The sequence below is a fragment of the Charadrius vociferus genome, unplaced genomic scaffold (assembly GCF_000708025.1).
Source record: "Charadrius vociferus isolate BGI_N301 unplaced genomic scaffold, ASM70802v2 scaffold323, whole genome shotgun sequence".
NCBI classification, from domain to species: Eukaryota; Metazoa; Chordata; class Aves; order Charadriiformes; family Charadriidae; genus Charadrius; species Charadrius vociferus.
In genome coordinates, this window is record NW_009647692.1 from 2,256,923 (window position 1) to 2,274,476 (window position 17,554).

Here is a 17,554-nt window from a genome sequence, read left to right on the forward strand (position 1 = left end):
TCCCTTCCCTTCTCTTCTCTTCTCTCTTCTCTTCTCTTCTCTTCTCTTCTCTTCTCTTCTCTTCTCTTCTCTTCTCTTCTCTTCTCTTCTCTTCTCTTCTTTTTTAACATACTTTCTAGATAACATTGAACCATTCCATTTTATGTTTCCCCTTGTCTGATGACCTGAAAGTGCCTTTCTTTTCTCTTTTCCCGTCACTGATCAGAGGAGGTATCCTGGAACCAGAGGGGACGGTAGAGATCAAATTCCGCAGGAAGGACCTGGTGAAGACCATGAGGCGAGTGGACCCCGTGTACATCCGCCTGGCGGAGCGGCTGGGTACGTCCGCGCGGGGCCGGGGGAGCAGCGATGAGTTCAGCTGGTGGCTAATCAATGTGTTTGTAGACCTTAAAAAGGGGCACTGAGGCATTTTATCAAATTGATGATAATTTTTACTTACTGTCGTCTAACTTGGGAAGAAAAGCAGATGAGACAAGCTGCATGTAGGTATGTGAGAGAGAGGTGATATTTATGTGCATTTAGGTTACCTGGGGTGTGTGTCATATAGTGTCTTTTTGAACTGATTTCTTCTTCTTTTTTTTTTTTTTTAATTGAATGGGTCTTGCACCAGACACTTCCTACAGATGGTTGAGTTTAGTTCCCATCTCAGCAATTGCTCAGCTCACTAAAAGCTCATGGACCAAACCCTCAGCTGGTGTCATTTGGCGTAACTAAGAATTTGGTCAAAGACCCTTTGGGCTGCTGGGCTATCCCTGGGGCAGTTTTGAGTTACGATACCTGTCTGCGCTGTGGATTCAAGAAAATAAAAAATATTCTTCACCTCCTTAGTAAAATATGGGGTGATGTCTGGTGCTCGGTGGCTAGCAGGGCACCACGGGTGTTGCGTTATTACCGTGCCTTTCGCTCCAAATGATCCCAGCGCCTGGTATCCACCCAACGACCCAAAATACAGAGTGTTCAGCAAAATGCACTTAATATCAGATATGTACTCTCTCAGGGGAATAGGCTCTTTAAATAGTTCTTTACTAGCTCTTACTGTAAGAGTATAATCTTACAGAGCCTCTTTTTACCTCCAAAATTGACTACATTTCAGTAGTGGAAGAAGCGTGCCACGTGGGGATGGTTTGAATTTATAAAGCCTTTTGGGATCCTTCAGGAGGAAAAGTGTTCTGCAAATGACTGATAAATCGTGGCTATTGCTGCAGTTACATTTTATTATTTGGCTTTTTTTAATTTATGGCAGTGCAACAATTTATATACAAAACAACCATTCTGATGTGCCTCGGGAAGAGAATAATAATTGTAAAGGGTGCGGGGAGTGTTAAGAATCAGACTGCTCACTGAAAAACAGGTTTACTGATGTCTTTGATGGCATTGAAGACATTTTCTCTCCTTTTTTAATGACGGTATTTTGACGCTCTCTTTGTTTTCTCTCACTGTGCCGACTGCTTTCTGGGCAAAGCAGCTTAGCGGGTGTTCGAGTTTTGCAGACCAGCAGTTTTATCCAAGTTCCAGTCTCACTCCTGTACATGTGTTACCGCGTGCGAGAGCGGACACAGACGCCCACCCAGATGGATGGATGGGATGTTCTGTTTGCCTGTGTCTGCTGGAACCAAAACCCAGTTTGAAAGTCTGTAGTTGCAGCGAGGAGGTTCTTTTCACAAAACCTCACTTTTGACCTGTGTTAGGCTTCTCAGTGTCCCTTTAGGAGCAAACGTGACTACAGCTCATTGTGGAGACCCAGCACAGGGTCCCAATGATGCTCTCCTAAGGTGTTTCACGCTTCACCGTGTAAAGGCTGCGGTTGAGCTCCTGACGCGGTCGGAGCTCACAGCTGCACCTCCTGCAGGTGTTTCCACCTCCGCGTCCGACGCAGGAGAGCTGCCTCTGCGGTGCGCGTCTCCAGGGGAAGGAGAAATCAGATGTGTGGTTAGAGCAGGCAAAGTGCTGAGCAGTCAGCTCAGGTCCGTGCAGATAAATGGCACTACGGCAGGAGCAGTGTTTCTGAGAGTATTTACCTTCGCCCCACCGCAACAAGCACTGCCTCTGCCGACGAAGAAACAGTGTCTTCTGCGCAGTGTCTGCTGGGTGAATCCTTTCCCAGGAGCGGAGTCACTGGCTGCGGAGAAAGAGGGCTGCAGGAGTGTTAAATTCCTGAAGAGGTGGAGGAAGGTGGGGAGCAGAGAACGCGAGTTTAGTCCCTGTTGGATGGCCCCTCCAGAGGGACCGACACCTGGGGTGGGTGCAGGATGCCTGCAGAGCATCCCTGAGTCACACAGTGGGACCTGCACCAGCATCACCAGAAAAAACTACAGGGAGAAAGAGGGCATACAGTTTTCTGCCAACAGTCTCAAAAATGCAACACCGCGCTATGTGTGGAGGCAGGAGCCTGTTCAGGGCTTTTTCCCCCCCCTCTTCCTCTACAGGGTAATTACTCCCAGCAAACTCCATACACTTTAATTAAAATGACTGCAACACGAGAGCAAGTCACTTACAACTGTACATACAGAGAGCTCTAAAAGCTTCAGTCACTGATAAGCATCTCACTTAGATGGTTCGTAATTGCTCCCAACATCGGGCGATCATTGCTGTTGTTTTGCCACTAATTCGGTACCGTAGCGGGAAAGCCAAGATTGCAGGACACACTGAATTGCATAATTTTTTTTTTTTTTTTTTTGCTGGTTTTCTTTCTGGCCAATTTAAAATTTGTCAAAGTCGGTCTTCTTCTGGATCACTGCCCTTTGATATTTCGCGCACTCCATTTGCCACAAACAAGCCGCAGGGCCGCAGTTCATGCTGACTCCAGCAGAAGCAGAGAAAGCTCCATTTATCTTACACTGCCTGCTGAATTCTTACTCATTAGCTGGGGGTTCACTGCCTCTCTTTAACCCCTGAATGGCTGTCATCCCTCCCTGGAGCTGCTGAATAGCGGGGAGAAGGGACCGCTCGCCCGCGTGTGCCTGTTGCGGAGGAGGGGGAAGCGCGGTGGCCGCTCTCATTCCGGGCGTCTTGAGACACCGGGGTTGGACTTGCGACTGGGGAGTGGGAGAGCGGCGGCGAAGGCTGGCAGATATTGAATAATTTGACATAAATCTGTTCATTATCAATTCTCCAGCACTGTTGCTGAAATGTTTATTAGCCCCGTGTTTTATTAAAATGTCACTCAGAGTCGCGCTATTACGAACCAGCGAACGGTGCGGAGCAAAGGGCAGGAAAGGGAAGGATGGCCCTTATCCCGCCCGGCGACGGTGTGCGCGGAGAACGGCGATTGCCGAGAAATGTAGGAACGATGCAGATTGCAAGCCTCAGGCCGCAGTTAAAAATTATGGAGATTCAATTTTACGTTATTTATTTAGTACAATTAGAGTAAAGCATTTAGGAGTGGAATAAGGAGTAACTTTGCCCTGCGGATTCCGAGCGTGTAACGTGTCAAGGCGCACGGTGTAACGTACGCAAAAATTTGGTGGAATATGAATGAAAGGAATGGCAAAATGGCTCCAGTTAGAGTGAGACTGGATACTACATTTTCACATTTCTCCTGTCAGGTATTTATCTCACAGTAAAAGGGAAGCATGGGTTTGTCACCTGGTATACCTTGTAATAGTGTGAATATCCTCTTCAGTGGATCCTATGAAATAGTTGCCTGTGCGCTGGCATACATCTTCAGTGTTAGGTGGAATTGCATGCCTGTTTTGCGTTTGCCTCTGTACACGGTACGGGGTGCCGGAGCGGGGACATAAAGCTCCAGGCGTACGGCAGCGCTTTGGGAAGCGGGAGGCAGCGGTTGCGTTCTGCACAACCGCCTCAGCATCCCTCGGGAGGCATCGCCGGGCGGTCTGTGCCACGGGACTCCAACTGGCTGCGCCCTGTGTTTGGGTAAAGAGCGTGCACAACTTTCCTTAAATTTCCAAATATTGGGTGAACACTCAAACATTGAAGCCATAACTCCACTTTAGCCGAGCGGTTCCTCTCTGCAAAGAACCGTGGCGGGGTCGCGGTACCAGAACTGAACCCACATGTCCCACTTGGCCCCAACCGTGTCACCCGGTGAGGGCTTTGCTGGTGACGTGGGACAGCTCTGGCACTGGATCTTGAGAGGCTGAAAACTTCCATGCTGTGACCTGTCTCGTTCCAAGCTTTAGCTTGGAAAGTTAGATTGCAGCTCTGAAGTCTAGTAATTTTTTTTTGGGGGGGGGGGAGGAGGTTGTTTGTTCAATGTTGTAATTAATCAAAATGCCGGTTGTTTTCTTGAGCAACAACTAAGAAAAATGCTGCTGCTGCGATTCCATCTCTCATGAAGTCTTGGACAAATGCAGTCCATGCGGTTGTAACTTCGTCTTTTTAGGCGATGCGGATTTCCAGTAACGGCTTCTAGATGCAAGTGCTGCTGCATTTAAATTGTTGTTAATTCACAATCGTGAGTCTAGAAGAGCGAGTACTGCTGTCTGTCAGCTCCTTCATGACAGTTGGCATCTTGAATATCCTCCCAGGAGGGCTGTCGATGTTTCCCCCAAAACGGGAATTTTTTGGCATTACGTACCTGCCGCACTTTGTGTGTTTGCTCTGGTGCCCATCTGAGGCCGTAGGAGCGAAGAGTTGGAAAGGACCAGGGAGGAACATCACACGGTGCGGTTCTACAAGGATATTTCAAGCCCGTGTCATGAGCATGTGTGACCTTCACTGCTATTTCATATCGCACCTTTATAACATAAATCCTACTGAATATTTAGTGAAGCAATTACAAGCAGTCTCATTTAAAGAAACAAGCGACAATCCCAAAATGCCTGTCTCTCCAGGGACGTGGGGGGCTTGGAGTGACCTTCCTTCTCCCCTCCGGAGCGGCTCCTTCCAGCTGGGGTGGGAGACGTGTTGCCTGGGCAGCCAGGACACGGTTGGCATTCTTGCTGCCTTTGCTGAATTTTTATCTGGCAAGAGCTTTGTTCAAGGCAGGGGAAGAGAAGGTGAGATTCAAGTAGGAGGATTGTTTGTTGCAAGTGTGGAAATTAGGTGGGACATTCATAACCGGGGTTAAAATGGACATTTGATTATGCCGTTGGATGCAGAGTAACTGCTGTACTTCTCCAGAGTTCGTTTCCTAAGGACCCTTCCAGCACATGCTGCGGTGGGATTTAACTGCTTTGCTGAAAAGAATGGCCACAAGCAGATGCCGAGATAAATTGAACTGAACGTGGGGGTCTTGGTGTTACCTGGGGGAAAAAAAAATCTCCATAAATTTGCCTGTAGTAATTGTAAAGTTGAGATAATCAGTTGTTATTAGTGCTCCTTTGTAGTCTGGTAAGATAGCTACTACTTATCGTAGAATCATAGGGCATAGAATGGTTTGGGTTGGAAGGGACCTTGAAGACCATCCAGTCCCACCCCCCTGCCCTGGGCAGGGCCACCTCCCACCAGCCCAGGTTGCCCAAGGCCACATCCAGCCTGGCCTTGAACACCTCCAGGGATGGGGCCTCAACAACTTCTCTGGGCAACCTGTTCCAGTGCCTCACCACCCTCAAAGTGAAAAAATTCTTCCTAATGTTTAATCTAAACCTGCCCTCTTCCAGTTTAAAGCCAGTCCCCCTCATCCTATCACTCCATGCCCCTGTAAAAAGTCCCTCCCCAGCTCTCCTGGAGCCCCTTTAGGCACTGGAAGGCTGCAATAAGGTCTCCCCGGAGCCTTCTCTGCTCCAGGCTGAACAGCCCCAACTCTCTCAGCCTTTTATGTTGTAAAAGTAATCTTTGAAAACTATAGGTGTGGGGTAATTTGCCAGAGTCAAACATGTATGTGAGCAACTGAGGTCTGGATGGTGGCACCAAAAGAAGGGTGGCCTGGGTGGCCTCTGGTCTCTGCGGTGGTGGGTCCTGGGGATGTCCTCGGCCTCCTGCTCAGAGGAGGTGGCTTGCTGCCGTGGCCGGGGAAGTCTTGTCCCATCTTCTCCAAGGGGGACTGTGTCTGTGGTGTGTGTTCCATCTGCTCACACCAGTGCAAACGCCGGTGTCCTCTGCTGTGCCGCCGGCCGGGTGGGATGGGCTGGAGCCCGGGTTGAAGCCGGCTGCTTTGCCCGACTCTCGGAGGGTGCGTGCGGAGACCATCTCCACAAATAGGTAGGGTCGGAGGCCGTGATGCTGGGCTTTGCCCGGGTCTTTGAGTGCGTATTTGAGGAAGAGGGAAGGAAACGGACCGGTGCGTGCTTGGCCGTGCTGTGGCTGCGCGTCGAGGCCGAGGGAGAAAATCCCACATTTCAACGGCTTAGGAACCATAAACCATCAAATTGATTCAGAAGCTGCCTGGCTTTCTGCAATCAGAGGGAACCTACAATAACATTTCTTGAAGTCATTTTGTCTAACCTGTTAAACCGGTCATATTTAAAAAAAAAAAGCACTTTGCTACTAAATGTTATGGGAAGCCGTGATTCATGGTCCTGCTGAGCCATTTCCGTCTGGCAGGAACTTTATTAAAGGCAGCCCGCGCCCCGCCACCGCGGCAGGCTGCGGCCACCGCAGGACGCTGCGCTCGGGGTGACTCCCTCTGCCCCGCGCAGCCGCGGGAGGGACGCGCCGAGACGCCGCTTCCTTCAGCGGCCATGTCTTGGTTTAATGGGGCACAAATCAACATAGTTTAGGTGTCGCTTTCCCCTGCCGTGACGCTTTCCCTTAACTTTTGGAGAGGAGTCTAAATTGATATTCGGTATCGGAGCGCTTTACGGGAGAGGTCTCTGCGTGGATTTATTCGCGGCAGCTTTTCCATTCGTCTCCGTGGGGAGGAAGACTCCTCCAAAGCCTTCCTCCGTGGTGGCGGGCTGTAAAGCACATCTGCGCGTCCCTGCTGCCGCGGCCGGCGGCGCTGCTCTGCCGGGTGGGTAAAGGGCTCGTTTTGGCAACCGACAATTTTTGGCATTTACTGTTCTGTGCCAGCGGGGTACCGAGAGCCCCTACCTGGGGTTTGGGGGACTGTTTCGGGCTGTAGAACGCGGGAGGAAGAGTTTGTCACCCCAAAAGCCAGGCTGCAGGTGGGGTGGGGAGGGTGGTGTCACCCGCGGAGAGACGGCGGCGATGGGCACAGGACGGGGGGTGGACGGGGGCGCAGAGAGGCAGCCATGGGCTGGCAGCTTCCTCCAGGAGGCGTTTGGGAATGTTTTAGGTGAAATACTTTTTACACGTGGGTTTAAAGTAGTTGTTTGTAGGTTTAATTGGGTATGTTTGAGTGGAGGGTTTTAGCAAGGACCTATCGCTTGCCTCTTGCTCATGAAGAATTTTCGTAGGGCAAAGGGCGCTCTGGCGAGAGCCTGCCCGCTGCTCTCCTGACCTCAGGAGAGACACTGGAATTTGGTACCCCCAATGTTACTGCTTTCCCAGGGCATTTCTGTCTGATTGAATAAGGCAGTTTTGCAGTTGATCAAAAAGAGAAAAAAAGAATAAAGATCCTGTAGAATGAAGCGGTCTTGGTGCCTTTACCACTGTGGGTGGGCTTTAAAGGTGTTGAGAGCCGGAGTGAGACGTTTCCCTGGTCTCTTCCGGTCACGCCAATGGCTGTGATCATACCAGCACTATATATAGATACAAGCGTACTTGGAGACTGCAGAGCAAACTGCAATCCAAGATAAATGTGACATTTTATGGCACTTAGAGTGCTGCCTTAGAAAGTGTCCTGTGCTGCCTGCCAAGTTAGGAAGGTCACACGTGTTCGTTCTTCCTTTAAATTGTCGTCTCGTCTTACCTGCGTGCCCCACCTGCATGCCAAAACCCTCTGCACTTTGTGTTTGCGTCGCAATGTGGCCGTTTCAGAGTGCTGCTTCTTTTGTTTCTCTATTGATTAGTAGCCGATCCATACCTAGAGGTCTATAATGTTCCTATGATTTAAACTTTAACAGTTTCATTAACTGTCAAGTACCTTTAGAGCAAAGGAATCCCATATTTTATCTCCCCTCTCCTTCCCAGTATAAGATTTGTGGAGGGAGACTTCTTTTTCCAAGAAATAAATAAATAAAGCCCCAGCTTTCTGAGGGAAGAAAAAAAAAAAACCAACCCTGAGGCCTCAAGATCTGACTAGGAAAGAAAGAAAACCATTCCCAGATATTTAATTGTACAGGGGGCTTACAGGATTGATCGAGAGCTTAGCTTTTTACAATAGTCCAGTGAATAAGAAATGCTCCTGACAAACGATCGATGATGGGATAATCACTCTTTATCCCCCCTCCTCATTGTTACCTTCTTTCTTCCAGGAGAACAGGGTTCAGAAGTCAAAAATCTTTATAGACGCTGCTTTTAAATTAAGCAGAAAATAGACATTGACATATTTGTTAATCTCACCTAAATCATTACTGGGCCTGGCTGGTTTGACTGTACACCGCCAGCGTGGCAGATAGGGCAGAATACATGAGCGTTACTGGCTTAAGTGCACGCGTCACCATTTAAAACGCGGAGGTGTAGGAGCCTGGGAATTTAACATGGATAAATATAGATAATTTTTTATTCTGAAGGTTATAAGAGTAGCTCCTCTTCATTAAAACCTTCTTACTGGCATTGGAAAGGTTAGGTGACATTTATATTGGTAGGCACATAAAAACATTCCGTCCCTAGAAGGAATCATTGTATGGCCGGCCTGTGGCTTGGAAACGCGTCTCTGTGTGTGTGCGCGCGTGTGTGTGTTCGTTCAAACCTCTTCTGACTTGGAAGGGGACCTCTGGAAGGAAATGGAAACAGAGGTAGTGCAAAGCAGAAGAGAAGGGGGCCGGCGCGGAGTGGGCGCCTGCAGGTGGGTCTGAGCCAAAGCCGCGGTGCTGCGCCTGAGCTGCCGCGGTGCTGCGCCCCCGGTACCTTCGGTCCGTCAGCCCTGGGTCGTGGTGTCTGTGGGAGGTCAGCCGTGGACCGTGGAGCTCAGGTCAGCCATGGATGCTCAGGGAAAGAAAAAAAAAGAGGAGAAGCATCGTGCAAATGCAGCGTGATGCTTTCCCCGGGGTGCCCTCTCGGCTTCCACCAGTCCTGTGGTTTAGAGGCTTCCCGAGAACAGGTATTTGTATCTGCATCTTCGTGCTTGGAAGCCTGTGATGGACTTTCTGTGCCTGAATTTGTCTGATCGCTTTCTGTGAGCCCATTTGTACTTCTGGTACACAGAACCTCCTGTGGCGATGAGTCTACCGTTTGATTTTGCACTGTGTGGAAGTGTTCCCTCTTGCTGGGTTTTCATCTGCTAATTTCATCTGGGTTTGTTGGGAGGGACTGGGATTGCTCTGCCTTCCTGCTGCGGTTCCAGAGCCTGCTGTTTCCAGGCTGGGCCGTGTCCGGGAAGCTGCTGAGGACCCCATTGCTGAGCTGTCCTCCCGCCTCTCCCCAGCCATTGCCTTCCACGTCACCCAGTTGAATTATTGGCAGTTTAACAATAGGTGTTGATGTAATGGTAAATGTTGCATTTAATCCCATTGACATTCCTTCACAAATGATAAAGATTAAAACCAAAACCAAGCTCGGTGGTGTTCGCACACCACCAAATGCAGTCATCATACTCGGGCTCCGAGGAAAAGAGCGTCATCCACCAGTTGAATCACGGTGCCGGCTTTTGTTCCAGGTTCTCCCGGTCTCCAAGTGGACTTCTGGTGCTACTGGTCAGGACACCTCTTTGTTTTAGCTCTCCGCTCCCTCTGTACACTGAGGACAGCAGTGCTTGCATGTCTCCCGGGCGCAGGGGCGGTTATATTAACATTTGAATGGAAGGTGCCGTAGGACGGTTGAATGTTACAACCCACCCGTGCTTGGAGCAAGACTCCTCCATGACCCAGTTGCAGATTGCCGGTGGCCTCGACTTTAAAAGGGGAGGCGGGATGGGAGGCGGCTGTCTCTGAGGCCGTGAACTTGCAACCAGAGCTTCTGCTGTGGGTGGGAGGTTAAAAAATGGCACAATTCAGCAGAATATCCGGTATCGTATAATTTGGCTCAGATTGCAATCTTTGCTTAAATTGAACTAAGATGGGCTCTAAGTACTCTGCCTCTGCACGAGGAACTCTTGCACCTGTGTTGGTGAGGCCGAGTAGGAGAAACATCGACCTCCTTCTGGACCAACTTTGACCTGGTGTAAATTAGCGCAGGTTCAGGGGAGAGCTGCAGTTACGGTTCCGCTCCCTGTGGGCTGGTACAGCGTGAAGAGGGCATTTATATTCTTGGTTTGATGAAGGGGCAGCTGTGGAAGGAGCACCTTGTTCTGCTGCGGGAAGCGGCAGGACCTGCGACGTGCCTCCGCAGCGCCATGTGTTTCCCCTCGCCTGGATTAGTCGGGGTCAGGCAATTCCGAAATGAATCAGAAACCGTTTAATGCGTGTTTTTGTTTCAATCAAAGTTAATTTTATCTAAGCTGAATGCTTTAAAATAAATTAAAAATTATGAACTCCACAGGACGTTATCTTCTTGACACAGTTTCATTCTTGTCCGTCATGGTAGTCCGTGATTGAGACTAGTGTGTGCCCATCACTGGGAAACTGAATGTGAGCGGTTTTGGCATCCATAGCATAAATTGGGTGTTTTCCTTAATGAGACAGTGGCTCTAACAGCCGCTGGCAGGAACCAGCCTGCAGGAAAACCTGAAATCCTGTAGGTGGTTTTACACTGTCCATGTTTCTTGCTAAATGAACTGCGTGTTGGGACATTATTCTTTTTTAGGAGTAAGTCCAGTAAATGTCACTTAATTGATGGCTCAGCTCATTGGCATTTAAATGGAATAGAGTTTCCATGGTGAAAACTCCTTCGAAGCTCTTGCCTGAATATTGGTGGCAGGAAATCTGGGCTGCAGTATTTCAGCTAAGCCTCTGCTTGGCATTGCTGGGAGCGGGTGGTCTGGTGTTTGCCCTGGCCAAATGCGGTCTGTTCTCAGGTAGATGAGAACAGTCTGTTTCCAGTGGTGCCCAGTGACAGGACAAGAGGGAACGGGCACAAACGTGACCATGGGCAGTTCCATCTCCACCTGAGGAGGGCCTTCTCTGCTGTGAGGGCGGCAGAGCAGTGGCAGAGGCTGCCCAGAGAGGTGGGGGAGTCTCCCCCTCTGGAGCCATCCCAAACCCGCCTGGACGCCGTCCTGTGCCACTGCTGGAGGTGCCCCTGCTCTGGCGGGGGGGGGCCTGGGGGAGCTCCAGAGGGCCCTTCCAACCCCACCAGTCTGGGATTCCGTGATTCCCCCGTGTGCAGGAACAGGAGAAACCTCCATTCAGCCTCTGGACTGTCCGGAGCCGCTCTCCTTCCCTCCGTACAGCAGTCCTTTGTACTCCCCTCGCTTTACCCTGTCAGAGGTCTCTGACGCGTGGCTGTGCGTGGTTGCAGGTACCCCCGAGCTGAGCCCTGCTGACCGGAAAGAGCTGGAGACCAAGCTAAAGGAGCGGGAGGAGTTCCTCATCCCCATTTACCACCAGGTCGCCATGCAGTTCGCCGACTTGCACGACACACCGGGCCGGATGCAGGAGAAGGGTGCCATAACCGTGAGTATGGGGGCGCTTTCCTGGGGGACATCGCTGGAGGGTTTGACACAGGTGGGCAGTGACGGTCTCCAGCGGGGCAAGCTGGTGCCAGAGGCAGGCCGCGGGCTGCAAGTAAACCTCTGCCCCAGTGAGTCTTCAACAGGAGCAAACCCTTTCCACCCACCAGCTGTTCTCTGGCCCCAGAACAGGAGCACATCGTGTTTTCCAGCACCTTCACCTGATGCGTGTCTGTTCGAGGCCCCGCATTTTCTGTGCTTCACCAGTAGCTCATCAGCGACCACATCAAAACCCCCAGAGAGCGCGTTGCGGTCTGCCCTGGCGGGAGGGGAAGGTGGGGAGCCCCACCTTCAAAGCTTGGCTGGGGGAGTCTTTCTGTTTCCCTTGTGCAAGCGGTATAACTATGTATATAATGAGTGCAAGCCTTTTTTTTGCCATTGGGAATAAGATCTATATATTTCTCCATGTAAATGTTGTCCCTCACTCATTTCTCCTTTCTCCACCTATGTCTTGGGCAGGACATTCTAGACTGGAAAACTTCCCGTACCTTCTTCTACTGGAGATTAAGACGTCTTCTTCTAGAAGATGTGGTCAAAAAGAAGATCCATGATGCCAATCCCGAGCTGACTGACGGGCAGATCCAGGCTATGCTGAGACGCTGGTTTGTGGAAGTGGAAGGGACAGTGAAGGTAAATGGAAAAGCGGTTTCAGCAATGCCGTACTTCTTCCTGGGCTTGAGTTCAGTGGAGTTCTCCCAGGTGGAGTTTGATCTCTGGTTTTTAATTGTAATGTCCAAAAACGTTTTAGGTGATGAAAGAGAACTTCTGGGGAATGTTCCAGGTCATGAGTTGTTTTATGGGGATGCCAGAAAAGCAAAATAGGTTTTTTTCCCAAGCATGTAGCACCATTGATATGAAAATCTGAGCATCTTACCAAGACGAACAGCTCGCGAGGCAGCGCGAGGCAGGGCAGTGTGGGGGAGAAGGCTGCGCGGAGGTGCTGCTGTCTGGCAGAACCGGCAGTGGGAATCCCGGGAGTCACAACACACGCTCTACACACCAGCCCCAAATAGCTCCATCTCCCCCTTCCTGCGCACAGCGTGCCTAAAATAGCACTGCGCAGCTGCGCGCCGTTACAGAGGCTGTTTCGGAGGAGCTGTCCTCGCCGTGCGCACCAGTCCCTGCATACCCTTGGCATCCTCTGGCAGGTGCAAGCAGGATTTTTGGTTTATTTTTAATTATTCTTTCTTACTGAGTAATATGCTCAATCCTGCTCTATCCCGCTGATGCCGAGAAGGGTGTGGGGATTCACTGCTTCTATCCAGATGTATCCAGATGTGGGGCAGATGTATAGCCAACCTATCTCATCCTGCTTGCAGAGCAGACCATGGCCATGCTGTCCCCTCTTCTCCTGGGCCACCCTCGCCCTCCTTCCCTTTTATGGAATGATAGAATCGCTGAGGTTGGAAGGGGCCTTTAAGATCATCAGGTCCAACCATTAACCTACCCTGACAAAACCACCTCTAAACCCTCTCCCCGGGTACCACCTCTACCTTTTCCCCAGGCCATGAGCTTAGAGATGGTGGGGACAGGTCGCCTGTGCCTGGCAGTCGGTCCCCGTTGCTGCGTCTCAGCCAGGGGAGCCCCTGCCATTCTTCTGCCAAGCATCCCCCAGGTCGCGCGGGGCTTTAACGCCGACACGGATCCGCTGTAAGAGCGAACTGCCGGCGCTTGGGGCGGCGGGGGGGCGCCTCGGCACCGTCCGCAGCCCTCATCTGATAGCTGTGTTAAGGATTTCTTTTTTTAATTGTGTGCCAACTCTGAAGCTGGCGATCTCCGAAGAGCAATCTCTGGTTGTTTTTGTCACGGTCCTCCAATCTGAGTATCTTATTTATTTTATTTGATTTCATTTCATTTTATTCTATTCTATTTTTAAAGTCACAAACACTCGGGGGTTCCAGAAAAGGGGGGAAGTGTTCTCTGGAGGGCAGCAGGCTTTCCAAGGTAGTGTCTGAGCGTCTTTAAAAGCGGGCATCTCGTTAGCTAATACATTACACCAATCAAGGAGAGTTATCTTAAGCCACAATTAATCTGCTCCCTGGCATATGTTGATAGGAAAGCATCATGCTGTTTCTTAATTAAAAGCAAACGGATTAAAAATGATTAATAAGAGTATTAAATATTCTCCTAAACTAAAAGCTTTGGGATTCTTGGGTAAATCTAGCTTTACGCAGGTCTGCAACCGTAAGGCAGCTTCTTGGGGGTTTTTTTCTCCCTTCCCTGAAATCTTCCTAAGTGCCCTACTTTGTATGCAGGGAGCATTTCTGCCATGTCTAGGGGCAGAAGCAAGGAGCAAAACCTAACGAGTTTGAAATAATAAGAAGAAAAAACAATGAAATAAGCAAAATCTTGAGGTTGAAACGACATCACTGTTTTAAGACAATCCTGTACATAAAGAAGAAAAATCCCGGTTTCTTATTCAAGAGCGTCAGGCAGGCGGGAGCGCTGCTGGGGGCTGGCACAGGGGCTGCGCTTGGGGCTGCCTCCCCGCGGTGCCGGCGCTCGCCCGTGGCTGCCGCAGCACCTCCCTCGGCACGGGGAATTCGCGCTGCTTGCGGGAGTCCCAGGGAAGGGGGAAACCATTTCTCGGACTTTGAAAACCTGTAATTAAATATGTAAACAAAGGGTGAGCAGCGAGGAGGGCTGGTTAGCGCCAGTGCCGCCTTTGCGCGCCTCTCTGGTATCGGTAAGGACGGGGGGAAAATCAGCTTTGCGAAGGCTCGAACGGGGCCGGCAGCCGTCGGGGCGCAGGGATGGATGGCTCCGTTGGGAGAGGCGGAGAGGGGAGAGGTGGCCGACCGGTGACTCCTGGTAGGGGGGGGGATTCTGCTGGCTTCACTGCCGCAGCTCCGAGCGCTTCCAGGGTCTTTGCAAACACACGGGGTCTTTGCAAACGCACCGCCCCCCCAACACCGAGCCTTCCTTTTTGGGTGCCAACCCCCATCGTGGGCTTCTGCCGGCGTCTGCGCCCGCGCCGGGAGGGCGCCCGCTCTGCGGCCACGGCCACCGATTGCATTACCGCACCGAGCTCATTATCATTCTGACTTTGACTTCTTAGTGATAACAGAGAAGGATAGTGCACCTTTAAATGACGAGCTTTGTGTTTAATTACCCAAATAAAATGACATAAATATGAATGAGTGCTAATGGCGGTACTTGCTTTTCCGGAAACCATTAACAAAACGATTCTTAAATGATTTGTAAAGAAAATGAGAGGAGAAGAGAGGAACGAGAAGGCTATTAGGCGTCTAACACACTCCTGAATTATTATGTAGTCAACTACCTAGGAAATATCAGGTGAAATGATCTTGCAAAAGAAAAAAAGGGGGTTGTTGCCGCGGCTTTTCGGGGCTGTGGACACCCCGACCTCCTCTGCTGAAGGGGCAGTTCGGTTTCCAGGCTGGATCGGGGATCCCTGGGGATCCCGTGGCTCCTGGGGGACACTAACACCAGGTCAGTCTTTAGGTGACAGGGACTCGGGGTTCCAGGACAGCTTAGCACAGGGAGAAGCCCTCATCAGCTGCATCCCTGCCCGCCCTGCCCTCAGGGCAGTCGTGTTTCACCGGCAGTTGGGCATCTGATCGCGTGAAGAATCCGGGGTTTTACCTGGGGGTGATGCGGCTGGGTCGCTGGCAGCGCTGCTGCCGCCGTGATTCCTTTTGGTCACGTTTGCAGAAGGAAATGCAAAAGAAATACATCATGTTTTGACTTTTGCTAATTGTTAGTTGTGTTTATAAAAGCCACACACGCTGGGAAAACCACAGAGGGCTTCCAGTCAAGCGTTTTGCCCGCGGCTTCCAAAAAGCGCGAGTTAAATTTTGGGACCGGTGCGTGGGGAGAACTGGGACGGCGGGTGACACGTGCGGTTTGTTCACAGGCGTACCTGTGGGACAGCAATAAGGACCTGGTGGAGTGGCTGGAAAAACAGCTGACGGAAGAAGAAGGTGTTCGCTCGGTTGTGGATGAAAACATCAAATACATCTCGAGGGACTACATCCTCAAGCAGATACGGAGGTAAACCACCTACGCACGCTCTGCCCCGGCAGAACGGGGGTTTGCAAAAGTTCGGGCTCTGATCTTGGCCAGTGTGCTTCCCCAGCTGAGGAAGGGGGGTCCGTCACTTCCGCAGGCATTTCACTTCTGTCGGCTTTTTTGTGTGGCAATCGCATACGGAGTAGGCGGCAATGCGGTTCCCTTTGGAAAGGCCAAGACGGGGGCAAACGCGGAGCTGCTGTGAAACGGAGGGATTTGTACAGCCCCTGCGGCGCCTGTTCCTCCTGCGCGAGCGGTAGTGCTGCTGCACCTGAGCACAATCACAGCCCCGCGGAGCGCAGAGCTCCGGAGGCAGAGCCGTCTCCAGTGCCCGCTGCCCGCCCTGTGCTGGGAGGGGAGCCGCGAAGAGCCGGGGCACGGAGCGTTCCCTGTGAACATGTCCTTTCTCCATTTGAGGCAGATAATGCAAAATTATTTTAGGGGACGGCGTGAAGCAGGGAGAGGAGGCAAACCCCTGCGCCGGGCTACTGCTGCCCGAGGGGTGTGTTGACCACCCACGGCCAGAGCATCCTTCCTGCTCCCTTCCCTGTAGTTTTTTCTAGCCCCAGACTTCCCAGGCAAGCTGCCTTGTTTCTTCCGTGCTCCGTGTCATAAAATGCCCAGTTCCCTTCGATTGCTGTTCAGAGCTACACCGAATAACCCCCCAAAACACTGAAACATTGGCAGAGTATCTCTTCCTCCCGCTGGCGAGAGTTACGCTGCGCGTTTGCACAGCCGTTGATCCGGCGGAGCCAGTTCAGCCTCGTGAGCCAAACGCTTCGCTGGGTTTGAACGGATCTGATTTGGATAATTGTTACGGCTTAAACTGGAGGTCTCTTACAGCAGTTTTGCCTCCGCGAGAGCTGGGGGAGGGCACCGGGCTGCGGAGTGAAGCTCCTCTGGTTTCCCTGTCCCGTGTCTGACTCCGTAGGGTGTCTCCTTCCGTCATTCCCACCAGTTTCTCCAGCGGATGGGGCTCTGTGACATGGGGGAGGGGGAATGCGGGGGCTCTCAGCAGCCGCTGAAGGTGCTGCTGGTGGGATGAGGGCACCCTCCAGAGCTCCCGGCCTCCCCGTGTCCCCCCTGGCTCCACACGGTCCACCCCTCGGACTTCCCGCCTCCGTGCCTGTCTGAGCAGCTCTGCCACCGGCAAACGGAGTGGCGCGAGGGCCTCCAAGTGAGCACAGCTCTCGCGCTGCTCGCAGTCAGCTCACGCGAGCGCCTGCTGCCTCCTCCAGCCTCTCGCCCAGACCCCATATTTCCAGTCCTCCCCCCGGGCCTGACGGGGAGCTGTCGGCCGCGCCGCGGTGCGAGTGCCGGGGCTGCCGTCACTTAACTCTCGCCTCTTTCCAGCCTGGTCCAGGCCAATCCGGAGGTTGCCATGGATTCGATAGTGCACATGACCCAGCATATATCACCCACCCAGCGAGCCGAGATCGTGCGGATCCTCTCCACAATGGACTCTCCTTCTTCAACGTAAGAGCATCGATTTCCCACACTCCCCTCTGCCCGGTACAGTGGAGGGAAGAAAAAAAAAAAAAAGAAAAAAAAAAAGAAGCTCAGAATTGCCCTTTGTCTGCTCGACTGCGACCACTGTACCGAGACGGGGAGGCTCAGGGAAACGCTGGAAGAGTGACATTTTTATTTTTTCAAATCAGACTGACCAGAGGAAGTGTGTTCTTTGGCCAGAGACACGAGGAAAATGTATAAACACAAGCGCCTGCGGAATTGAGTTACAGCTGTCTAACTGTACCTTATTTATTTAACAAAGCGTGACTGGACCAATGCATCAGTTCGCTGTTCGGCTGCCACCCGAAAACGCTACGGCCAGGCAATGAAGGGTGCTCCGGTACCGTGAGGTCTTGGCCCAGCGAAGCAGGGGCTCGTTTAAATTAACGCCCCTGCGCCCCTCTCTGCTTCTCTTCTCGCACCCCGTCCCCGTAGCGGCAGCTTTGTGCCCACAAGTGCCAATGTCACACCCCGCGAGAGCGTTGCCGCAGCCGAGGA

At 51.7% G+C, this 17,554-nt stretch overlaps 1 protein-coding gene across 3 annotated transcripts in view; it reads left to right on the forward strand.

The window, feature by feature from the left end:
- Positions 1 to 17,080, forward strand: part of ACACA (acetyl-CoA carboxylase alpha) — a 134,288-nt gene extending 117,208 nt beyond the window's left edge. For all 3 annotated transcript variants that reach the window (XM_009881464.1, XM_009881462.1, XM_009881463.1), the window contains 5 exons: positions 206 to 318; positions 11,305 to 11,459; positions 11,975 to 12,145; positions 15,393 to 15,529; positions 16,901 to 17,080. In XM_009881464.1, coding sequence (XP_009879766.1) covers positions 206 to 318; positions 11,305 to 11,459; positions 11,975 to 12,145; positions 15,393 to 15,529; positions 16,901 to 17,027 — 703 coding nt within the window. In that variant the 3' untranslated portion in view covers positions 17,028 to 17,080. The remainder of the gene's footprint in view (positions 1 to 205; positions 319 to 11,304; positions 11,460 to 11,974; positions 12,146 to 15,392; positions 15,530 to 16,900) is intronic.
- Positions 17,081 to 17,554: the final 474 nt, after the last annotated feature.